At 43.4% G+C, this 24,073-nt stretch overlaps 1 protein-coding gene across 1 annotated transcript in view; it reads right to left on the reverse strand.

Annotated features, from left to right (window-relative positions):
• Positions 1-4,989: 4,989 nt before the first annotated feature.
• Positions 4,990-24,073, reverse strand: part of Ubl3 (ubiquitin like 3) — a 49,943-nt gene continuing 30,859 nt past the window's right edge. Inside the window, exons 2-5 of the mRNA XM_029533583.1 lie at positions 12,779-12,887; positions 10,175-10,261; positions 6,756-6,833; positions 4,990-6,511 (exon numbers count right to left, since the gene is read on the reverse strand). Coding sequence (XP_029389443.1) covers positions 6,459-6,511; positions 6,756-6,833; positions 10,175-10,261; positions 12,779-12,887 — 327 coding nt within the window. The 3' untranslated portion in view covers positions 4,990-6,458. The remainder of the gene's footprint in view (positions 6,512-6,755; positions 6,834-10,174; positions 10,262-12,778; positions 12,888-24,073) is intronic.

Raw genomic sequence — 24,073 nt, forward strand, 5'->3', positions numbered from 1 at the left:
CTGTTCCTGTTCCCATCTGCCTTTTCCACTGCTTTCCCTTGTGTTCTTTCTATTTACAGAGTTGCTTTCGGTCATTTGCATACACAGGGCACCCACTCTAAGCCACAAGCATTCAAATTTAATTTAAACAACTCAAGACTCAGGCAAACATAACAAGATTAAAAATCTGAGGATCAGGATGTGGCTCAGCTGGTAGGGGGCTGCCTAGCATGCACCAGGCCCTGTGTTCTTTGGTCCCCAGCTGCATAGCCCGAGTATGGGTGACCCGTTTGCAATCCCAGCTCTCACAAGGTAGAGGCAAGATTGGACATTCAAGGTTGATTTGGTTACATATTGAGTTCAAGGCTAGCTTGTGGAGGAGTGGAGGTGTGGAGGGAGCCCGGAGTGTGCTGTTAACATGGGCATTATCATGCCAAAGACCCAAATTCCCCAGATGTATGGGATTGGCAAAGCCATCCCTGGGTGAGGCTGAGGAAAGCCTTCCTCTGGTCTGAGTGCAAATGCTGACTGTGTGCAGACGCTCTCAATCACAGCTTCCTCTTCCTGAATGACTGTAGCTGGAGACTGCTCCCCTGCAGAAACCTCCAACTGACATTAGCTAAACCTACTCCTTGTTCATTGTATCCAATAAACCCGCCGGCTCCATTCAGATTTATAAACAGATGAGTTGAGTTTCTGGGTTGCAGTAATAGTCAGTGCTGCTCCTTCAGAATGTGCACAGCGCACCCCAATCCGAGTTTTGCAGTCTGTGTATCTGTCCGTTCCAATTCCCTTGACACCTCAGAGCAACCCGGAAGCTGTGTAGAGCATGGTAAGCCTGGCCTACACGAGATCCTGCCTCAAGTACAATGAATTCTAAAAACTAGGTGATGGTGCTAAATGTGGGTGGTTCGTGCGTATAGTCAGGAACATCTCTTAGCAGAAAAAGAAACCTCCCTAGCCTATACATCATCTATAAGAGTTCTTGGAATGTCTCCCTTAGCAGAAGCAACACTTCTGCTGGGGGGTCAGGTCTGTTTCTTCCATCTACCCTACAGCTGTAGGGTGCTAGGTCAGCCCTCTGCCTGCAATGAGGCTAACCTAACCTGTTTGTCACATCCAGGGACAAATATCTCTTGCAAGGTTTCCAGAGAAACTTTCCCCCAACATACACCCTCATTACCAACTCTGTCATGGTGAGGCCTCTACTCACTGCCAAAGCCAATTACACTGAAGAGAAGGGGCTAATCTCTAGGTTTGGCTAAGGTCCTCCCACTGTGCCAGCAGGACCTGGTGACTGTAGAGGGCAAGTGTCTGCATCAAGTTTACTACAAAACCCCCGGCAACCTGCCTTTGCTTCTGGGTCAAAACAAACGTAACCATGGTTTTGCAACCCTGATGGGATGACATTCGCAGCTCAAGAGCTGATCAGAAGCGGAGGAGACACCTCGGCTGGTAAAGGTGCTTGCTGCCAACCCCAACAGCCTGAGTTTGAGTCCCAGGAACTGTTAACAGCCCCCCACCCCCCCGACTGGAGCACAACCAACGCCATGACAGAAGTAGTGTTTGGGCTAAAACACGAAGACAGCACCACCTGCCCAAATGAACGGGAAGTCCTAATCCATCATACCTCAAAGTTCTGGAGAAGTCTCTAAATGTACTAACATCGCCTTTTGGCTCCCGTAGTTCTGCTTCTGACTAACTGTTCTTCTTAACTGAAGTCTATCAATCCAGGATGTGGTTTTTGTGTTTAAAAGCTCATCCTGTGAAAGGCTCGGGCTACACTGGAGTCCCAAATAACCAGTATAGTTGCTGGTCAGCTAATAAAGACTTTCTATTGGCTTATCCCATGTCCCGTAGCCTTCTCTGGTGGATCCCTCACAACACGGTACAAGGAGAGGTCTAGCTCCCATGTGCCCCTTCCCCTAATAAATAAACGTAATAAAAATAAAATATTTCAAGGCAAGATTCTGAGCCGTCAAACCACAATGTTGCCTAGAGCATCTTGCTCATTCTTTCTGATGTGGAGCAAGGCTGAAGCCAGCAGCTGACATCTAGATTAGAGACACAGTGTTTTATTCAGACTCATGATATACATCTCTCACTTGTTTTTAATTTTTCAGCGCTGGGATGAGCCCAGACCTTTGCCAAGTCCCCACTCACTGAGCCTATCTTTTAAAATTAGTGCCTACTTATTTAGTTACATTTTCGAGACAAGGTGTCGCCATGCAGCCCTTGACTGGACTGAAACTCATTATGTAGACCATGCTGGTGTGGCACTCACAGAAATCTGCCTTTTCAAGGCTGGGATTAAAGGCACGAACTGCCACACCCAGTTCCGCCTATGTTAAAAAAAAAACAGCATAGTCCTGAATTATCATATCTGGTCCAGCCACATCTCATAGACCATCAGACCCTTTGCTGACACAAAGCCCATTTTCCAGCTTTTCCCATTGTGGTTTTCCTTTTGATGTTTATCTGGATGCATCCATGCTACGTCCTCCAGCCTTTTTGCAAGCTGCTTTTCTGAAATTTAGAGTATTCCAGTTCAGCGCATGATGCTTAGTGATAGGGCTGTCATGTACATTTTTGGGCAGAGATGCTTTACTTAAAAGGAATCGTTACACCTACCAAACAGCTGGAGGGAGCCCCAAGACTGCAACATCAACTTTCCTGATGTCGCCCACTCTCAAAGCTTAGCTGTTTCTTTCTATGGTACTGAAATTCAAGGATGCGATATTATCAAACCAGAGAGACACTGCGAAGTCCAGGAACTGTTCTGAGACAATTAGTGAGATTCTCTGTAAGTGACTACTTGAGGGAGGACCTGGGGAAGGGGTCTCCCTCTGTAGAGCTCCCTGCCAGGTTCCTACATTAACTGTCCTGCATTCTGAAAGGGAGTCTGGAATTCCAGCTGGTGGCCAGTTCTTCAGCAGAGCTGGCTTCCATGACAACTGCTCTAGCAACTTCCCTCCCTGTGCCATAGAAGCAAAATCAGGGTAAAAGCAGGGTGAGTCTGTAACCATCACCATCATCCTGATACCAGCTCTGCGTCTGCATAGATGCCTGCAAGCAACCCGTTTGTGGAGACATTTTGGAAATAGTATTTAAAGGCACATTTACCCTATTGTTTTCTCTTTGGTGAACGACAGGATCCGTGTGCCTTTCTCCAAACTTTTATTTATTAGGTCTACTCTGTAGTCTTTGTGGAAAAGACAGAATTTTTATTTATTTATTTATTTATTTATTTATTTATTTATTTATATGTAATAATTGTCTTCAGACACTCCAGAAGAGAGAGTCAGATCTGGTTACGGATGGTTGTGGGCCACCATGTGGTTGCTGGGATTTGAACTTAGGACCTTTGGAAGAGCAGTCCGGTGCTCTTACCTGCTGAGCCATCTCACCAGCCCAAGACAGAATTTTTAAAAAGCCGACATTGTAGTAGTACACACCAAAAGGGTTACTGTTTCTCTGTTCCGTTCATGGTACTCTCTGCAGAGCACTTTGTGAGGTATGGGGAGTAGGGTACATTAAGAGCTACAGCTGATGAACTATTATTGCCTATGCCCAAAAACTCCAGCACAGCTTAGCCATGGAAATGGTGCTGAGTGACCGCCGACTGCCTGTAGTTGTGCCTGGCTCACAAGTAACCACAGAACAAAATGATGGGGGCGGTGGAATGGCACAATGCTCACCGTTGAGGATGCTGGGAAAGGGTGGTAAATTCTGGCTGCTCCCCCCCCCCCCCAACAGCAGAGGAGAGGCTAGGCCATGCTGATTTTTTTTTTCGAGTGTCATAAAAAAATTGGAAAAGAAAAAAGGAGTAGAAAGATAATGGGGAAAATACAACAAAATTATGAATGGAAGCCATTCAAAAGAAAAGGTCTATTCTTTGACAAGTGAAGAAGTTTTAATTTCTTTCCATGTTGAACACTGCTTACTAAGCACTGGCTAACAGAAACGGATGCAGCATTGGTCAAAATGGTGTCAGCTGTGAGAAACCCTCTACACGAATGAGCGCAACAGATACAACTTATCTTGGAGAGAGAGCCAATGATTCCAGCCAGGATAGCATGCATGCTCAGTCCTAACAGAAAGACCCCCACGTGCAGAGCAGCCATTCCAGGCAGACCTCCGATCTCGGCCTTGACTGTGCTCAATCCCACTTAGCCATCAGTAGTCTGACGCATTTTTGTTGTTGTTGTTTTCAAAGATTTATTTATTTATTATATGTAAGTACACTGTAGCTGTCTTCAGCCACTCCAGAAGAGGGCATCAGATCTTGTTACGGATGGTTGTGAGCCACCATGTGGTTGCTGGGATTTGAACTCGGGAACTTCAGAAGAGCAGTCGGGTGCTCTTACCCACTGAGCCATCTCACCAGCCCGTTTTTGTTGTTTTTTAAAGAAAAAGTCCAGTATTTTCATGTATATAGTAATTTTTGGTATTTCTAGTATAGAATTTTACTTCTACAATGGACTCAAAGTCTTTAGCTTTGGGAAGACAGAGAGTATTGGGAATCTAAGTATTAAAGATGACTAACCAGGGCTGGAGAGATGGCTCAGTGGTTAAGAGCACTGTCTGACCTTTCAAAGGTTCTGAGTTCAATTCCCAGCAACCACATGGTGGCTCACAACCATCTGTAATGCGATCTGATGCCCTCTTCTGGTGTGTCTGAAGGCAGCTACAGCGTACTCATATAGATTTTTATTTTTAAAAAGACGACTATGCGTAGTTTGATTTCCCAAAGAATATAGTCATTATGGCTAACTGCTCCATTAATATCTTCTGCATGTGTTAGGGATAACAGAATCATAACCCCAGCTGATGGGCCTCACTCATTAATCAACTAACTGGTAGAGACACTGGGGCACTCGCAAGTAGCAACAGAATGGTAAGTGAATGAATTTTAAAAGCCTCAGAAGAGTAGAAAATTAACTGCAAAATAGATGAGAGAATGCTTAAACAATTACCGACCTTTAAATCACCAACAAAATGCACTACAATTTTTTTTTTTTATTTAGTTTACAGAAGAAATCTATTAAGGACAGGCTGCAGAAAGAAAAGGTTTAGTGCTATTTACATTCATTTTAAAACTCTGCTCTATACAAATTTAATTCTGATCAGTATGAACAATATTTTCGTAGATCTACTGCATATAAAGCCTCTTCATCAAAGCATTAACAATGAATAAAGTAACCTGATTGCATTTAAACAAAGATGACCTTAGAGACCATTTACATTTGATGCTGCAGAGGGCCAAGAGCCCTCCTTAAATACAGAACACAACGGAGTCTGCAACTTCATCTTTCAAAAGGCTGGATAAAGTTATTGATATGGAATACTGGTCTATAATGCTACACGCCAATCTATATTTGCGTTCTACAGTTAGATATTTTATTATGTCTTTTTTATTAAATATAATCTACACATATTTGTAATTTCATCCAGGAAGATTTCTTCCCAGTGAAAAAAAAATATAAAATCTTTTTTTTTACAGGTTTAGATGAAATTAGCTCATGCTTTAGTGCTGTGCAAATTGTTTATTTATAGCATATCAATCTTTAAATTATTGGTAAAAATAAGAGTGGTGCTATTGATCATGTATGCCTTAAAACTCAGCTTGTGATTTTAATACAATTGCAAGCACTGATTCCGAATGCAAACTACGGAAAGTAACAAAATTAGCATCTGGAGACTTTAAAAGGCTCCCCTGCTCTAGGGAGTGAGTGCGACCCGGCACGGTTCAATGAGTGACGGAGGCGCAGGCTTCCGTCTTCTGGTACCTGCTGCTCAGGCTTCCCACCAGCTCTGCACAGTGACGGCCCCTCCACGTTAAGGCTTGGGTCATCCTGCCACCCCTCGGTGTGGGCAGGCAGCAGGGGCACCCTCTACAGAGCGCTGGGAGCAGCAGGCATGGCTCTCACTTGCTGCAGTGACAACAGTCATGTCCAGTTTGATATCCTGCGAGGACAGCCACCGTGGCCGACTTTGGTAGAAGTCACCCAGCATGTTAGATTCCTTCCCGTTCCCCCTGGCCAACCGGCCTGGTAATAACTCCACCGATGATGGGTGTCCTCCAGGGTGGAATGCACACAGGAGAACTGGGAGCCACAGACACGTGCAGATTATGTGATGAGGAAAATAATAATTATTTTTAGTGCAAACTGTACTTGCAGCACTGGATTTCAGCCTCCTGCGGAGGGAGGAGTCTCTGCAGCAGCAGGGCCGCCGGAGTCTGCAGAGAGACTTACCGCGTCCCGGGGACCACTGTGCACTTCAGACTGCTCAACACACACAGACACAAGGAATAAAGGACCACACTGAAAGTGTTCTTGGTTCTTTTTACTTTGTGAGAGGAGATGACAGAGTTCATGAGTGATTCAGTCCCACGGATGTGCTGGCGACTATCCGACAGGTGTTGGAAGCTGCTGAGTCTCCTCTGTCCCAGCAGTGCCACACCTGTGCTGGCGACGCTACAGGATCACACAGCAGTTGCTCTCACCAGTTTTCTCCCGATTTCTCTGACCTGGGGAAACAGGGCCAGCTTGGGTTAGCCAAGCTGTGTCTGGGCAAAAGGCAGGCATAGTCAAGCTGCCTGAGTTTTGCTCAAAGCTTTTTTAAGGGATCATTTAATTTTTAGCATTTTTCAAAAACGGTCTGATTACTTGCTCCCCAGGCTCAATTCATAAACTATGAAATTCCCTGTTCATCCAAATGTCCAAGTGGAAGCAGGCATGATGGCTCAAGTGAGGTGTCCTTTGGGGGCTTACCTTGTGAGTTGGGCTCTGGCAGGGTCTCTCTGGCCACCAAATGCATCACTGTTGTTTTGCCAAAAGGAAGTTTTAATGCTATGTAAAAAGAAGAGACAATCTGTTACATACACATCATTCCATTAAGATCACTAGCCAGGGCTGAAGTGCTTCTCACTGAGTTCTGACTGTGGTTCCTCTACAGGGAGACACACTCTCACCAGAGGGAAGGGCAAGTGACTCTCTGGCTCTGCCATTGGCTGCGCTCATAAATCTGTCTTGTCTGAGAGAAAGCAGTGTTACCTCTGCTATGACCCCACTGGCCCTGTACCTGCTCCGCCGTCTGGCTTTTCGGGCCATGCTCTATGCGACTTACAGACTGCCGGTTGTCAGTGGCGCCATGCCCACAGGTGCACTAATCTAGCAGCACCATCTAGCAGGTGAGGCTGGCACGCCTTGTCTGCACCCAACTCAGTAACAGACAGCAGGCACAGGGGCAGCAGAAGGTGGAGGAGAAGCCAGAGGCTGGGATTCTTTCCTTCACAGAAGACTTTTCTACACATTGAGCAGCATCCAAAAGATAGAATTTCAACTTTTCCTGTCCGCATAACAACCACCCGGGTTTGAGCTCAGAAGTCACCCTGGTGGGAGACGGGCTGTGCAGAACCCTGCATTTTAGATGAGTATCAAGCGGGAGCTGGCCTGGTAACTCAGAGGCGAAGTGTTTGCACAGCAAGTGCAGGCCTCAAGATGCACTTCTAGCCATACAAAAGTAAACATGGGATCTGAGAGTGAAGGCGTGAAGGGGCGTACCCAGGCGATAATGCACTCTCTCTCCGAACCACACTTGGAGCACTCCCTGGACCTCTCCTTTAGCAGAATGAAGTTCCATGAGATTAACAAGGTTATATGTCAAAAAGGGGTACCCAGGAATGTCCAAAGAGACCTAATGACCAAAATTTTAAACCCGAAACTGACCGAACAATAATGACAGGTGGAGTGAATGGGCGTGCAGTCCTGACTACTCAAGAGGCTGAGGCAGGAAGATTGTTGGAGTTCAATGGTGTTAAGCCAAGTGGCACAAGCCATGGTGAGACCAGGTTTTAAGGTGGGTGAGGAGAGGAGCAAAGGATGAATAGACCCAGGCTGCCTACAGCATCTGCCCACAGTGGGTGAAGGCTACCCACAGTCTGTCCCTCACTACCTTCCCCTCTGCCACTGCTTGAACATTGCTTTCCACAAGGACATCATTTGTTTCAATGCTGGGCCATTCTTTTCTGAGCTGGTGAGATGGCTCAGCAGGCAAAGGCTACCTCAGAAAGAAGCCTGCTGCCTGAGTTTGATCCTGAACCCCAGGGAAAGCTGGAGAAGAACTGACTGCAAAGCTGTCCTCTGTCCTCCATACCTGGGCCTTGTTCCTCATAGTAATAAAATAAGAATATTAAAATAGTTGCCAAATACTTTTATTCTGCTTAAAAACAAAACAAAAACAAAAAACAAACAAACCAAACCACTGTCTGCCTTTATTTGTAGCTGCAGGCTGTGAGTCTTCTTGACAGGCTACTGAGCAAGCCCATAGCCCTTCCATAGCCGCCATGCATATACTGGATGGCAGCTGCCATTGCTGTGTGCTGCCTCCGTAACACTCCTAACCAAAAAGGAAACCTGCAGTCCAGAAGGCAGACAGCGGAATGCTAGCAGGTAGCCTAACCAAGCATCCAGCAGCACTGGCCGACGGAGGGCCACTGCCCCCCACACCACCTGTCTGAATCATGAGAGCTGAAGTCCTTTAATTTACTTCCAAATGAGACTGACAGCTACACAATTGTCTAGAGATGAGTCATTTTACTGATTGTTCTAAAATTTTAATAAGAATGAAGCATCTTGATTTTAACAAAAAATCCTGTGACCTTTAACCTGACACTGAAACCGAGGGGCTGGTGGGAATTGCTCAACAGACTGGTGTTCTGAGGGGCATGCAGACTCTCACAGTCAAGAGAGAAATCCAGCCAACATTTATTAGCTTGTTTTCTTTTTTCTTTATTAATTTTAATTTAAGATCTTGTTTGAACCATAAAAAAAATGGCCCCATGATTAATATATGCACAAACCAGCCAGGGGCTAACAGTCAACTCTCCTCACAGTGACAAAGGGTTGGTCTAATTAGGCAAAACTACAAACAAATTCTACCTTTCAGTGGCAATTATTTCTTGTATTTCTACAAACTACAGCAGTTTTTAGAGCAAACGTAACACTGAAACAAACCAGCTCTATGTGAGCCCAGGCTTTGCAGCAGCCCACTAGGGCCACACTGCTGGTCACTGAGGCCACAAGCTCTAACCCACAACAAGTCTTTCCACAGTGGACTCTTGTCCCATGCAAGCCCAGAGCAACCTGAAGGGGGATCTGATCACACTCAACCCGTCTACTCAAGTGTTTACCCGTGCTGACACATGAACTGCTCAGTGACTACACAGTAACCCATCTACCCAGGGAAGAACAGACTGCAGACCTCACCGTTAGATGACCAGACTGAAGCAATATGGTGTGTCCACAGCAGTATTTACTTGGTCCCCACACAATGAGCATTTAACCGAGTCCACTGAAAAAGCCCTCTTTTTTTTTTTATTTTTTATTTTATTTTTTTATCATGGAAGGTTTTTTTTTTTTTCTTTATTTACATTTCAAATGCTATCCCAAAAGTTCCCTATACTTCACCCGCCCCTGCTCCCCTACCCACCCACTCCCACTACTTGGCCCAGGCCTTCCCTTGTGCTGGGTCATATAAAGTTTGCAAGACCAAGGGGCCTTTCTTCCCAGTGATGGCCAATTAGTCCATCTTCTGCTACATATGCAGCTAGAGACACAAGCTCAGGGGGTACTGGTTAGTTCATATTGTTGTTCCACCTACAGGATTGCAGCCCCCTTCAGGTCCTTGGGTACTTTCTCTAGGTCCTCCATTGGGGACCCTGTGTTCCATCCAATAGCTGGCTGTGAGCATCCACTTCTGTGTTTGCCAGGCACTGGCATAGCCTCACAAGAGGCCGCTATATCAGGGTCCCTTCAGCAGAATCTTGCTGGCATGTGCATTAGTATCTAGGTTTGGTGGCTGATGATGGGATGGATTCCCGGATCGGGTAGTCTCTGGATAGTCCATCCTTTCAGAAAAAGCCCTCTTTTTACAAATGAAAACCTGCAGTCATAAATGTGCCCTAGTCTGTGTGATGGATTTTAATGTAAAAGTAGCACATCTAGACCATACCATCCAGCAGCACAGGGAAATCCCATCTGTAACCCTGGCAGGCGGAGCCATCTCCAGGGAGAAGCATACCCAGAGTTGGGGACCTCAGGGTCTCAAGTCATCTTTTTTTAGAAACCACAAAGGCACTGTCATTTAAAATAAACAGAGGAATAATGCTGGCAAAGGGGACATTAATTACCTCCTAGGGTGACGTTTCCATGTAGAAATCTGCCCTGATAAATGAGTCGCAGAATGTTTGGGCTGCTGACCTGCTCTTCTTCCCAGTCTGAAAAAAAGGAGAACTGGTTAGGCTCAGGCCCACACAGCAGCGGCTGCTGTGCACTCCATAGAGGCCACCAGGAAGGGTGTGGCCCAGAGTCCCAACCCAAGCACTGCAGCCCTGGCTCCTTCCACCTTCCCCAAGTAGCAACAAAGAGCTGCAGAAGACTCATTGTCCCTCAAGAGATCAGAGAGTGCCAAGCTGCAGGCTGAAGTTAAGGAAAACACCGAGCCAGAAGTCTAGCCTTGGTAAAGGGATCTATCATTTGAAAATCAATTTCCATTATCAGTAATTAATGGAACATTATAATGTTCCAGTGCTTGCTCTGTTCAAATGTGTGCTCAAGGGCAGTAACAAGTTCCTCACAGACTTCCTTAGGTGCCTGGGCTACACTGCCATGCTGTCTTTCTGAGGCCAACGGGCAAACATTTCACGGCAGCTGAGGCACATGGCTACCAGTTGGAGAGTGGGCGGCACAGCAGCTCCTGCAGAGCCACTGTCTGAGAACAGAGGCTGCTGTCTGCACAGAGGGTGCTTTCCTTGGCAGGTCCCATCAGCTTCTTGCTGCAACAACTGAAGCTCTGGGTTCAGTGTGATCTGAGACTTCTTGCTCACCATTCTAGTAGCTTCTGCTCTCAGTAGGAGACAACAGACAAAGCAGTCCAGAAGACTGAGTGATGGAAGAAAAGAGAAGAAAGCCTGTCCTTGGTTGGTTCTGTTTCGTTGAGCATTCAAAAGAATGTATGTGCATGCATCTGATATATCGGGTCTCAGGAACTCAAGTGCCAGAGGAACTCCTCACGCCTGTCCCCTCCGGGGAATTCTGACAGTACTCTCTCCTAGATAAAGGTGAGCTATTCTGCTTTAGCAAAAGTTACTTTGCAAGCACTGCCCTTAAAAACCATCATTTATATAATTTACAGAATATGTCTGGCCAAGCATTCCTTTGCTATAAACACAAGTGACAGTAACTTTAATCCATATAGAAGAGAGGTTAGGACTCTAAGGGGGATTTAAGGCCTGATAAAGCATAGTGAAGCCATACATTTCCATTATCTTTCACGGCCTCATGAGATCTGCCCTTCTCCTCTCTGGGCCCCAGAGAGACATGCACAGAACATGGCTTAGGAGGACTCTGGTGTCACTGATGTGATTAGCAGACCAGACAGTCAAGATGTCCACCTGCCAGACTGCTCCTTCCTCAGGGCAGGGCACCCAAAGACTTTTCTTCTACTGATCCAGAATTTACTAACTTTTTCTTACAAGATCCTAAGATCCAACAAAGACTTACATTTACTGGCTTTTAGTGATTTTATGTATATATATATATATATATATATATATATATATATACACACACACACATATATATACACATATATATACACATACATATACATATATATACATACATATATAGACATACATGTATGTGTGTGTATATATATACATGTATGTATGTATGTATGTATGTATTATGGTTTAGACCTAGAATTTTAATTTAAATAGTTTGTTTAAAAGGAGCCCTTTTATGCACTCTAGTATATGCTGAGTAGATATGGCAAACTCAGGAAAGAAGGACTTTTCAAAGTGAGTAACATCTAGCTGATGTAATCAACTTCCAGACCAGGTGGGAGCCTCTTCACCTGGAGCATGTACCACCGGCGCCTCGCCCATTTATCATTACTTGGATTGATTTAAGGAACTAAAGTAACTTTAAAAGTTCAAATTGCTTTTGCTAAACATAGTATATAGATCTGGCATGGTGGCACATGCTTATAATCTCAGGTCGAGAGAGGAATTCTCCTAATTTGATTTGCCTGATTTGAGAGCAGCCCAAGTCATTTAGCAAGACATTGTCAAAACTCAACCAACCGGAGCTAGGGACACAGCTTAGTGATGGAGAGCTCCTCTGGCACGCACAAGGCCCTGGGTTCAACCCTCTGCATCGGAAAAGGTAAACGAGATGGGCTACAGCAGTGTTACCCAGTGGCACGTGCCATGGTAACTGTTAGGGCACACTCTGGACTCACTCAAGAACCTTACTAGATAGGGAGGGAGCAGAGAAGGGAGGAGCCACCGCATACACTCCCCCAGAGAGCTCACGGTGGTGCAGCAAACACCAGAACTCATGAAGACTTCACTCTTTCTGGCCCTTCTTCACAAAATGCATGCAGTAAGAACTAACTGCAGGTCAAGTCTGTCTCAAGCTTCATTTCCAATCGGCTATGCACAGAGGAGCCCACGGGGCCTGCTGCCTCTGAGAAGGTTGGCTCTTTCCTTCTGGGTTTTGATACAAATGGTTCATTGACATGGGAGTGGATGTGCACTGAGTACACTCTACCTGCACTAAGGCAAACATGGCCTCTGGTTCTCCTGCTCCTTCGCTGCTTTGTGGTGAGAAAAGCAACATCTAGGCAGTGACCCAGCAAGCCGGAGTCAAGCACGGGTCTCATGCCCTCTGTACTTTCTCAAAATGTGTGAAACAAGTCAGGGACAAAGAGTCAAGCAGCCGGCACTCACCCATGGGCCAGTTGTCATACACGTGCTTTGCGATGTCAGAGGCAGAGTCATTTGGGGAGAAGAGGAACTCTTTCGTCTTCCCACTCACCAAGATGAGGCGCAAATTAATCTGCAAGTAGACACGGACACTGAATAAATCTCGACCTGAAAACAGTATGACTGTACAGATTCCACTTACGCCACACTCTGAGTTGCTGCCAGTGCCATTTGGTGTTTTCAGTTAAATTTTTAATTGTTATCTAAGTCATCAGGTAGAGTAAGAGTTTCACTTTCATGTGCCATCATGTTTTCTTATTCAGCCTCCAGCTGACATGCCCCGCCCAGCCCCACCCGCTGCCTTTCCCTGAAGCTCCAGCTGGTCCCCTTCCTCTCCAGTAGTCCCACCCCTTCTACTTTCATGTCTCAGTACTTAACTAAATTCCTTCAAAGTAATTTTTTAATAATGGGAATTGTTATATAACTTTATTTACTGCTATCTACAATGAATATGTGCTGCGGATGATTTGTGAGTAGAACACCCAATTCACAGGGCTGGGGAGACGGCTTGCTGATACAAGTGCTTCTCCCAAAGCATGAGGACCTGGGTTCAGATCCTGGGCTGCTGGCCAGCCAGCCAAACCTACCTGAGTCAGAGCTCAGTGAGAGACTGTCTCAAATTAATAAGGACAGAGGAAGATACTTGACACTGACCTCTGGCCTTGGTATGCACACAGGTGCATGTAGACAGACACACATGCACACTCCCCTCCCCCCAACACACAGAGACAGAAAGAAAGAGAGAACCAGTCACTATGCGTTTGAATGTATAACAATGTCAGCAACTAAACTGCAGATTATGGCTACTATCATAGAGAATGCTTTAATTCAAAACTCAGTAAGAATGTCAGCCTTGTGGAGCCTGTTGCTAAACAGTAAAGCAAGCAAGAATTCAACAATCTTGTTCTGCATTCTCCAGATTTTGTATTACAAGTCAACATATATTCCAACTAAACATATATTCTGAAACATTCACCTTAAAAATGTCATATTCATAATTAACTTTTTATTGCTATTATTAAAGTCACTGTATCTCCCTATCAGACAGATATAGGTATGTTTTCCTATATCTTCAGGTCTCCATTTTAAAGACTTTAGTGGGGCTAGAGAGATGGTTCAGCAGTTAAGAGCACATAACAAAGGTTCTTATAGAGGACCCAGTTTAAATCTTAGTACCTACGCTGGGGGACTCAAAATTGCCTGTAACTCTACTTCCAGGGGCAGGGGCTTGGATGGGTTATTCTGGACTCTAAGGTACTTGTGCATTCATATTCATTCATCCATTCCCCCGCCTCCCCTCTTCCCCCACTCACATACTCTCTTTTTAAAGACCTTACTAAAAACTTGGGTCTGGCTGGGCAGTGGTGGCTCACGCCTTTAATCCCAGCACTTGGGAGGCAGAGGCAGGCAGATTTCTGAGTTTGAGGCCAGCCTGGTCTACAGAGTGAGTTCCAGGACAGCCAGCGCTACACAGAGAAACCCTGTTGCAAAAAACAGAAAAACCAAAAACTTAAACAAAACTTGGGTTGGTCCCAAGCTGCCATTGGATAATCTAGCCTGGTTGTTCACATAGGACCAGAGAATGTTACTGTATCCGTGTGAACTGTGACAAGTCCCAGGTTACCTTCTTTTCTCTCCATTTACTAATATGCACATTTTTTTAAAAATTAAAGCAACAAAAAAGCCTTTAGACACCAGAGTCTATAATAAGCACATTTGTACTACCACAATACTATAATGTTTTCTCTTTATAATAGCCATAGCAACACCCCTCTTGGTTCTATGTCCATGTTGAAAGTATGCTGAAAATTGTAAAATACCACCAACAATCCACAATCAACTGGATTCTTCTCAGACACAACAGACTTGTGCTCTGAATTAGAACTTGTACTCTAACTGTATGCATAACTCAACAGAGGAGAAAAAGGAACACTCTATATTGCAGGTGAAAAGCACAAGTATCCAGTAAGAATTCAGTGCTGCTTTATAAAATGAGATTACACTTAAAAACGTAAAAAAAAAAAAAAAAAAAAAAATTTTACTTACTATAGGAAGAGAGATGGGTCACAGTACTGTGAAGAAGTTCGTTCACGTTGAGTATCCTCTTCCCAAACCTAAACCTATCTCAGTGCATTTCAGGTTGTAGATTGTCAACTAGCAAAAGCTAAATACTGCCTCGAAATATGAAATACTCTGGCCTCGACCATCTGAGTAAGGGTCCAAGCAGTGCTATGCAGAAACTATGTTTCCCTGGAGCAGGCTCAGCCAGCAGCCTACAAGGCGTATGCAAACTGCTAGCTCAACCCCAGCACTCCTCCCTGCAACACTGCAAAGATGTTCCTAAGAATATATTCCTCTTCAGAACTGGGAAAGTAAAAAGCTGTCAGCAGCCACAGACATACACTCTGGAGAGGGTGTTAAAATGCGAGAGGGCACACATATTGGAAATCTGTGCTTTCCTCTTAATTTTGCTGGGAATTCAAACAGCTCTAAGTTTTGTTTTGTTTTGTTTTTTAAAGAAAGAGCTATGCATATGGATATAGACATGTACCATTTAAAAAAACAGGTTACAAGATATTCCTGGTGTCCTCTGAAGATTCTCCATTGAGTATAAATTAAACCTTCTGGGTTAAAAAACAAAACAAACCTATTTCTTTTATTTCTTCTTACAATATATACATGCATACCCTACTCTACAAATGTAACTAGGTTCCTCCTCTAAGTTCTCAGCAATTCATTTTGCACCACGGTTAACCAATAAGTTGGTAATATACTTTTTTTCACAGTTAGAACAATCAGTTGTCTGTTCAGAACACTAGAACCATCTGCCCTTTATGCATGTTTGGTGCCATCTTAAAAGGGTTACTTTTATTGTTTAAATGGTGGGCACACATTTTGTTTGACACAGCCCTACTAAGCCCTACCTGTCTACGTCTTCATTATATCCTTAGCATCTATCCTGCCTCACTCCAGAAAACACCTAAAAACTGGAGGAGTCTGAAGGTGGCTCCAGACTATAAGGATGGATTTTCAATCTTCTTCACCCTCTGAATGGAGGAGAGCACGTATCAGCTCTAAGACCAGGAGTGTATAGCTCTTCCTGTTAAAAGTTGTTAGGACTGATGGAGGCTGCTTCCAGGAAGTTAGCAACAAAAATGCTAACAGCAAATGTATGCATTGCGTTGACAAAGTAACTCGCTGCCTGAAGCACCTGCTGTGCCTGGCACAGGGTCACACATAGATGTCTAGCCAGTTGGTTGGTCAGTATCTGAGCTCTGGTTTTAAGAATCCTCATGGAGATGCAAACTGGAAGTTCATCACAGTCAAGGTCTGAAGCCATGCCCCAGAATTATTGATACTACACTGACCTGTGCAGCAGGTAGCACAGCAGGAAATGATGACTTCTGGGTAGTGCTTTGGATGTGTGCATACCATGGTTACTACATGCTGTCACTGAGTGGGCATTCTGCAAAGTAAAGCCACTTCTACAGCTACTATACACCCATTTGGCCTAGCTTTCAAATGAATATAGAGCCTCATATGCAGCCAAATTGTAAGGGGTTAACGGCAATGGAGGAAAATATTGAATACCAATCACTCAGACAAAAACTTAGCCACACAGGCTAGCAAGTAGTTAATCATCCCTGTATTGTAGTAAGAATCTACTCAGAAACAAACCACCCACATGTGAGGTAACAGAGTCCTCCACATGTGAGGTAACAGGCTCCTCCACATGTGAGGTAACAGGCTCCTCCACATGTGAGGTGGTAACAGGCTCCTCCACACAGCAGTGAGGTAAAGACTCTTTTCTAAAGCTTAACCATGATACCCTTTGTGCACTCATGGAAGAGAAACATGGTTGATCAGGACAAAATGACTCGGTATGAATGGAGCAGAATGTACCAGAATTCCCAGGAGGTGGCAGATGAACTACATGCTGAGGCAAGGCAAAGCAAGGCAAAGCAAGGCAAGATGACTGTGACCACTGGTTCCCGGTCACAGAACTAAATACACATCTATGTGTGACCCTGTGACATAAGCAGGTCTGGACAGTATGATCTTCCCAACATCTAATTCCAGTTGTGATGCTGTTGTTATGTAAGATGCCAACATTAGGGAAACCTGAGATTTCTGTCATTTCTTAAGTGTACATATGAACTTTAAACTATTTTAAAATAAATAAGTTCTTCTTCAGCTAGGCATGACGGTGGGGCCTACAGCTAGTTCTACCTACCAATGGGAGTGTGAGGCATGGATCTATTTTGACTATTTTTCTTATTTCCATTTGAAGATAACAATATTTTAAAAATATATATTACATTAAAATAACTACTTAATTTAGAAAAAAAGATACAAGTCCATACCAGTCCTTTGTGCTAGGACAGCACAGGAAATTGAAAATGGGTATGTGGCTTTCCTTTTTCTAGAATGAAAGGCTAATAAATGGAAGGTTTTGAGTTTTGTTAGTAGTACTATAAAAGAAACAAAGAATGAGAATATAAGATTGATTTTATAGTGCTAAAATATGAGAACCAGTAACTTAACAAACTCATTTATTTATCCATTCACTCAAATATCTGAAACACACTATGCATTGTGTCTGCATTATGAAAAACTTAGTATTATAGTAGAATTTTATAATCATTTAAAAACTTATTATTTTATTCTACTTTTAACTAGATGCACTTGAATGTCCGAGTGGTATGTACACATTAGTCCTGGAGCCCATGGAGCCCAGCGACATCAGGTATCCTGGAGCTGGAGTTACAGGTAGTTGTGACTCACATGCTGTGTGCGCGTGGTAGGGACCCAACTGAGGCCCTCTTCACAAATAGTACAAGTGCATAAATACTGGGCCATCTCTCCAGTCCCTGTCTTGGAGACATGAAACATGTAAACAAGTGACTGTGGGAAGTAAGGCTACCCAGGATATAAAATTAGAAATGCTCAATAAATATCTGCTGAATGAGTTTTAATAAAAACCAAAAAGCACAGGACAGAGAATGGAGAGTAAAGCCCACAGTGTGCACCTTACTGAGACAGATGGATTTCAGTTTAACTACTCTACCTTGCCCACTGCCAAAGTGGAGAGAGACCACAACCCCACTACACAGTTGTGAGAGTGGGCTGGAGGTGTGCCTCCCATGTCCCTGCCTTTTATTTTCCAGAATCATTTTGTCTGTTCAAAGCACTGACATCTTCACTCAGTTCCTTGAAACCACCAAGGTCCCACTTTACCTGGAATGCTTGGCATTCCCCACCCCATGCATGTACCTAAATCTCAGTGGGCAGCTCTCAGACTCCACTGGCTATGACCACACTGTCCCTGTGTGCTTGACAGGGGAGGCCTAACCCAGCCTCCAAGCTTAATCACTGCAGAGGAAATATCAAAACTACTCTGTGGAAGAGAACTGGAAAAGAATCTCAAGGAAGAACTAGAGAAGCCAAGAAAGTGTTTCTGTTCCCCACTGAAAAGGAGCAGTAAGTATGTATGAACTTTATCTACTAACAGCATCTATAAAAAACGTTTAACCCCCACAAAAATACCTGAGCTCCTGCCTATGAGCTCGCTCACCTTCAGTGGACTAAGGACCCGAGTGATGACTAAGCAGGCCGACACTCTACATTCTGTACGTGGTACAGATTCTAATCATACATTGCATATCTAACCCTGCATGTGGCAAACTCATTCAGTCATTCCAGAGACACCTGTGTTCTCCTAAGTGGAGATAAAAGATCAGAAAGACCTCTAACAAACCCTCTAGACCAGTGGTTCTCAACCTGTGGGTTAAAACCCCTTTGGGAAATCATATATCAGATATCTTGCATATCAGCTACTTACATTACAATTCATAACAGCAGCAAAATTACAATTGTGAAGTAGTAATGAAATAATTCATGGTTGGCGGTCACCACAGCATTAGGAAGGTTGAGAACCGCTGCTCTAGAAGGTTTTACATTCCTCCATTTACTTGGAATGTGTATTTCCAAAACCACATCCCAAACAATATTTTATATTTTCTGAGTTGTTCAACTAATTATTGATTTAAAAGATCCCAATCACTATACAAACAAGAAACTATGAAGCTGTGAAGATGAATGGATGGTAACAATGACTAGCTTATTTACTTTCGCATATAGATTTTTCTATCACCAGAATAAAGAAAACAGGGTTTTTATAAGTAGTTTAGAATCAATATACGCAGTACAAAATATAGTTTCTAATGCATTACATAGTAAGTGCTAATTAGTTAACATAAATTATTGATGTACTACTATAATCAGCCTAGTAAGTCACTAAACATTACTACAGAATACTCTCCATTTAAGTACTTTACGATGCATTTTTATTTTGAAATAAGTTTGGGGAACTTTGGCAAAATTAAAATTCTGTGAGAAGATTGATACTTATATGCTGGGGGAGGGGAGGGACTGGTGGTCAGAGGACAACCTAGTTACTCCTCAGGTGCCATCTGCCTCCTTTTTTAGGTAGGGTCTCATGGGCCTGGTGCAGGTGTGTGGCAACGGCCTGCCTTTTCCACTTATAACCCCCCTGACAAGTATTTTACTATCTTTTCCACTATGCTTGGAAATTCTTGCAAATTTCTATAAAAATGTAAAATTTAAAGTTTCAAATATTATTAACTTATAAAACATGTCTCTAAAATCAAGTTTTGCTTCTGCATTGCGTTAGGCCTCCTTTAAAATCTGCATACAGGACACCAACTAGCTGCTTCAGATGGACTTACTATGCAAGGCTCTGACATACTGCCAACTGAGGAACAGATGTGGCTGACACTAACGTACGTGCCCTGGGAGGGACACTGGCTTTCCATCTAAGGAGGATTCTTACATCCCAGCCTCACTAGAGGAAGGGCTGTTCACTCAGGACAGCTGGCCCTGACAGGCAGGCACTACGGCTCCTAAGTAAACACAGGAGAAGGGGAGCTGGCCACAGCACAGCAGTAGAGGCCCCTGGGGAAGAGTGGCTTTCTCCAGTTGTACACTCTCATGCACTTCAGAAAAGTGACAGCTCTCTTTCTGCTGCCCACCTCCTCTTAGAAACACATCAGTCCAATTTTTTTTTTTTTTTTTTTTTTTTTTTGCATAAGTCAGCCTGAAATCCCAGGAAAGGAAATCAGAGGCTTCAACCAGCACAGGTTTTCCTTATGCATTCTCCAAATGATTCCAGCAGGCTGCATTCTAACACCTTCGCATCGTCCAGCTCCAGTCACCTAGGTACACAAATAAATCCAGGAATGATACTTGCATTTGTCTTGGTCTTGTTCCTTTCCTGGGATCTTCTGCACTATCCCCTTTGAGGCGTTTGCCCTTCTGTGAATGTCCCTTCCCACTTACATCATTGCCAAGTTCCTGGAACTGCATCAAATCCCAGGTCTTTCATGACCCCCTCAATTATTTAGCATGGACTTTCAGATCTGAAAGGAGTCTCAGAATTTCTCAAGCTCAGACAGGAAGGGCCAGCAAAGCAGAATACAGACACCGGGTTTCTCTCCTAGACCAGGGCTTGTTCCTTCTCAACTAAGGCAAAAGCCCCTCTTCCCCACCCCCCTAGGGCTTTCTAAATATACCCAGTCTCTTCTGTTCCAGCAGGACTTGCTTTTCTTTCCTCTCAGGATAGAAAACAAGTTCTGACACAAAATACTCTTTAATCTGCAATATACAAACTAAAAACTATTCCTGCTTTTCTCTGAACCTTAAAAAAAACATTAACAATGTATTTGATATCAATAAATGGTTAAATTATTAAATTCTGTCTTATGTGTTTTACTACAATTTAAAAATTAACTATAAAGCTCTGATCAAGTTTCTGTACTGCCTCTCAGAATCTTTCTTAGGTCAAAATCTCCCAGGAGGGAGGTCCTTAGGGCACTGAAGACTGATACTTCCAAGGATACATGAAGGTGTATTAAAGCACCAGAAAGAAAGAAAGAAAGAGAGAGAGAGAGAGAGAGAGAGAGAGAGAGAGAGAGAGAGAGAGAGAGAGAGAGAGGAGGCCCACAAAAACAATCAGAACTCCACACAGTACCTTGGTCTTTCATTCAACCACTTCAGGAAACAGTGGGGCACAAATAGGCGATTAAAATGGAAATTTACTGATTTTCAAATTTGTTGCCTATGACATTAATATGAAAAATAATTTTTGCTTTTTTACATAAGCAATTGGCTTATAGTACAACACTGCACCTTAAAACATACTCAAATAAGCAGATCACAGCAGCCACTGTAATCCTAGGATACTGAAGAAGTCAGAGTGGGAAGCTGCACTGGCTGTAGAGTGAGACCTTTCTAAAACCATTGAGTTAAAAATCACTGTACTTTAACCAACCTGTGATTAGAGGATGCCAAGGCAAGTTTCATATAATCATTATTCAATATATGTGTCCTATGTATATTATTTTATGGTACATAAAAATCATTATTTTATTTCTGAATTATACACCCCCTTTACTTCATACCAACCGGACTTCCACAGGGATCCAGACCTGCCCTCTGGGAACCACTGGTTCTCCTTTTCGTCGGTGAAGGCACAGGTTAAAGACAAAAATACCTTCTTTCTTAGCAGTGGCTATATCATTAAGTCTGAACTGTTTCCTCATATTTTCTTAACAGTGCACAGGAAAGGTAAGTCACCTATTTCAAACAGTCACCCATGATGCAATACTAGTCCAAAGACAATCCCATGTGATGGCAGTCCCACCGATTACAATGGAGCCGAAGGTCCCATCACTCATAAGTCAGAGCATATGCAGCAGCATAGCAAATTCCTCCTGACTTGGTGACACCGCCATAAACACGCCACTGTATGTCAGTAACACACAAGTGTAGCATATACAATTATGCACAGCGTATAATGCTTGATAATGACCTTCAACTACTATGTACTGGCTTGTGTGTTCAATAAACAGTAACTTTTATTACTGTTTCAGACAGTCCTACTACTTCTACAAAGAACACACTGCAGTGTGGATACGGCAAGTGGGAGAGCACTTGCCTGTGACGTGGGCCCTCAGTTTAATCACCAGCACTTGCACACACCGTGCCCCTACTCTGAGCAGCATCTGCCTTAAATACCTCAATTTAGACAGGAAGCTAATAATATGATCCTACATAGATAGCACTAGTTATTATGACAAGAAATGGTTTGCCTATGTTTGCTTTCCAATCAATTGATGATCCGTGAGGGGTCATCTCATAGCTAGATTTAGTCAAGAAACAACATAAAGAGGCACTTCATCTCCAAATCTTTCTGTAGTCACACAAAATTATATGTGATCATTACACTTGGTGCCCAGAAATTAGTTTTTAAAGACTGTATGTTGGTTAGTTTTATGTCAACATGATAGAAGCTAGTCATTGGAAAAGAGGGAGCTTTAATCGAGAAAATGTCTCTAAAGATCAGGCTGTAGGCAAGGCGTTTTCTTTCTTTTAATACTTACTTATTTTATGTATGTGAGTGCTCTTCTCTTCGCTCACCCCAGAAGAGGGCATCAGATCCCATTACAGATGGTTGTGAGCCACCATGTGGGTGCTGGAAATTGAACTCAGGACCTCTGGAAGAACAGTCTTAACTCTTAACTGCTAACTATCTCTCCAGACCCACAAGGCATTTTATTAATTAGTAATTCATAGAGGAGGACCCAGCCCATTATGGGTGAGGCCACCCTGGGCTGGTGGCTCTGGGTTCCATAAGAAAACGGGCTGAGGAAGCCATGAGGAGCAAGCCAATAAGCCACACCTATCCATGGCCTCTGCATCAGCTCTAGCCTCCAGGTTCCTGCATTGATATAGAAGCATAAGCCAAACAAACCCTTTCTCTTCAACTTGTTTTTGATCATGGTACTTTATCACAGCTGTAGTAACTCTGACTAAGGCAATTTCCAAACAAATTCACACTGGAAAAATTTTAAACCTGTGGTAATATATAGAATAGACTGGGCTGATAGATCAACAGTGGACAGAACCTGAGAGAGAACAGGTGACCAGAGAGGAGAAAATAGGGCAGGCTAAGTGATGGCTCCATGGTGCTGAGATGTAAGAGGAAGCCAGAAGAATTGCACAGAAACGAGGGTTAGAAAAGGGATACTGTCTAGAAAAGCAGACGTGTAGCTTTTTAGCATATCAGTTTTGAAAAAAAAAATCAGTCTTAAAAATTTATTTCTGGTAGCACCAAATACAATTATCAGATATACCATTGATTTCAGAGATGAGGTGCCTTTGACTATATTATTTCATGACTATTATATTAGATCAAAAATAGGGGAAGCTATACATTTGAAAATAATCCATACAGTCACTGCTTAAAAAAAGAAGGCATTTTTGTTTTTGCTTTTGTTTTTTGAGACAGGGTTTCTCTGTGTAGCTCTGGCTGTCCTGGAGCTCAAGAGACCCACCTGCCTCTACCTCCTCAGCGTCACCACAGCTTCTGACTGGAAGGACAAATCAATAAAAGGCCAGGGTGTGTCAGATTATATCCAGGACTTCTGCAACAGTTCAGTGACATGTGTAACTAGAAAGTAGTCTACTAGAAATCACCAAGAAACTGTGTTTCTACTGCCTTTAGGGTTAAGCATAAGTAAGTAAAAACAAACTCCACACACTCTGACACAGACCACAGTGATCATAATAGAAGACAGTTGCTCTGACAAGTTAAGAAGATTTAAAAATCATTCTTTACAATATGTCTGCCAACTCATTACTCCAGAGTGATAGCAAGCACTTCTGTTTATGAAGAAGTCGTTCTGTCTGGCTATGAGGAAAGCGATTGTTCCATGCTGCCTACACTGTGCAGGCCTATTCAGCTTGCACAGACAATTTGCATCAACCTGTGACTAGTGATACTGTCACTTAGTGGTGCCCCAGATAGCTATGATCTCATGGGCTCTTAATATTGAGGTTCTCATTTATCAATTAACGTCTCTGGAACACTCATGAATTCTGAATTTAATACAATGGCATTTTATTTATTATCATTAATTAAAATTTAAAATCCAAATATACTCAGAGTTGGTATAACAAATTATTCAGCAGGAGGGCTCATAAAGATACAAACAAGGACAGAAATAATTGAGTAATGGACGCATCGATGTCACTATGTAACATTAAATACACTCTTTGGGAACAAACAGCACAAAACTGTATCTGTGTGAGCTTTCTGAGCTAACCATGCTCCCCAGCGTCAACACTGATGTACTGAGCAGAGGTGGCTGCTTCAGACTATCAAGTAAAGATCTCTGA

The sequence above is a fragment of the Mus pahari genome, chromosome 23 (assembly GCF_900095145.1).
Source record: "Mus pahari chromosome 23, PAHARI_EIJ_v1.1, whole genome shotgun sequence".
Lineage (NCBI taxonomy): Eukaryota > Metazoa > Chordata > Mammalia > Rodentia > Muridae > Mus > Mus pahari.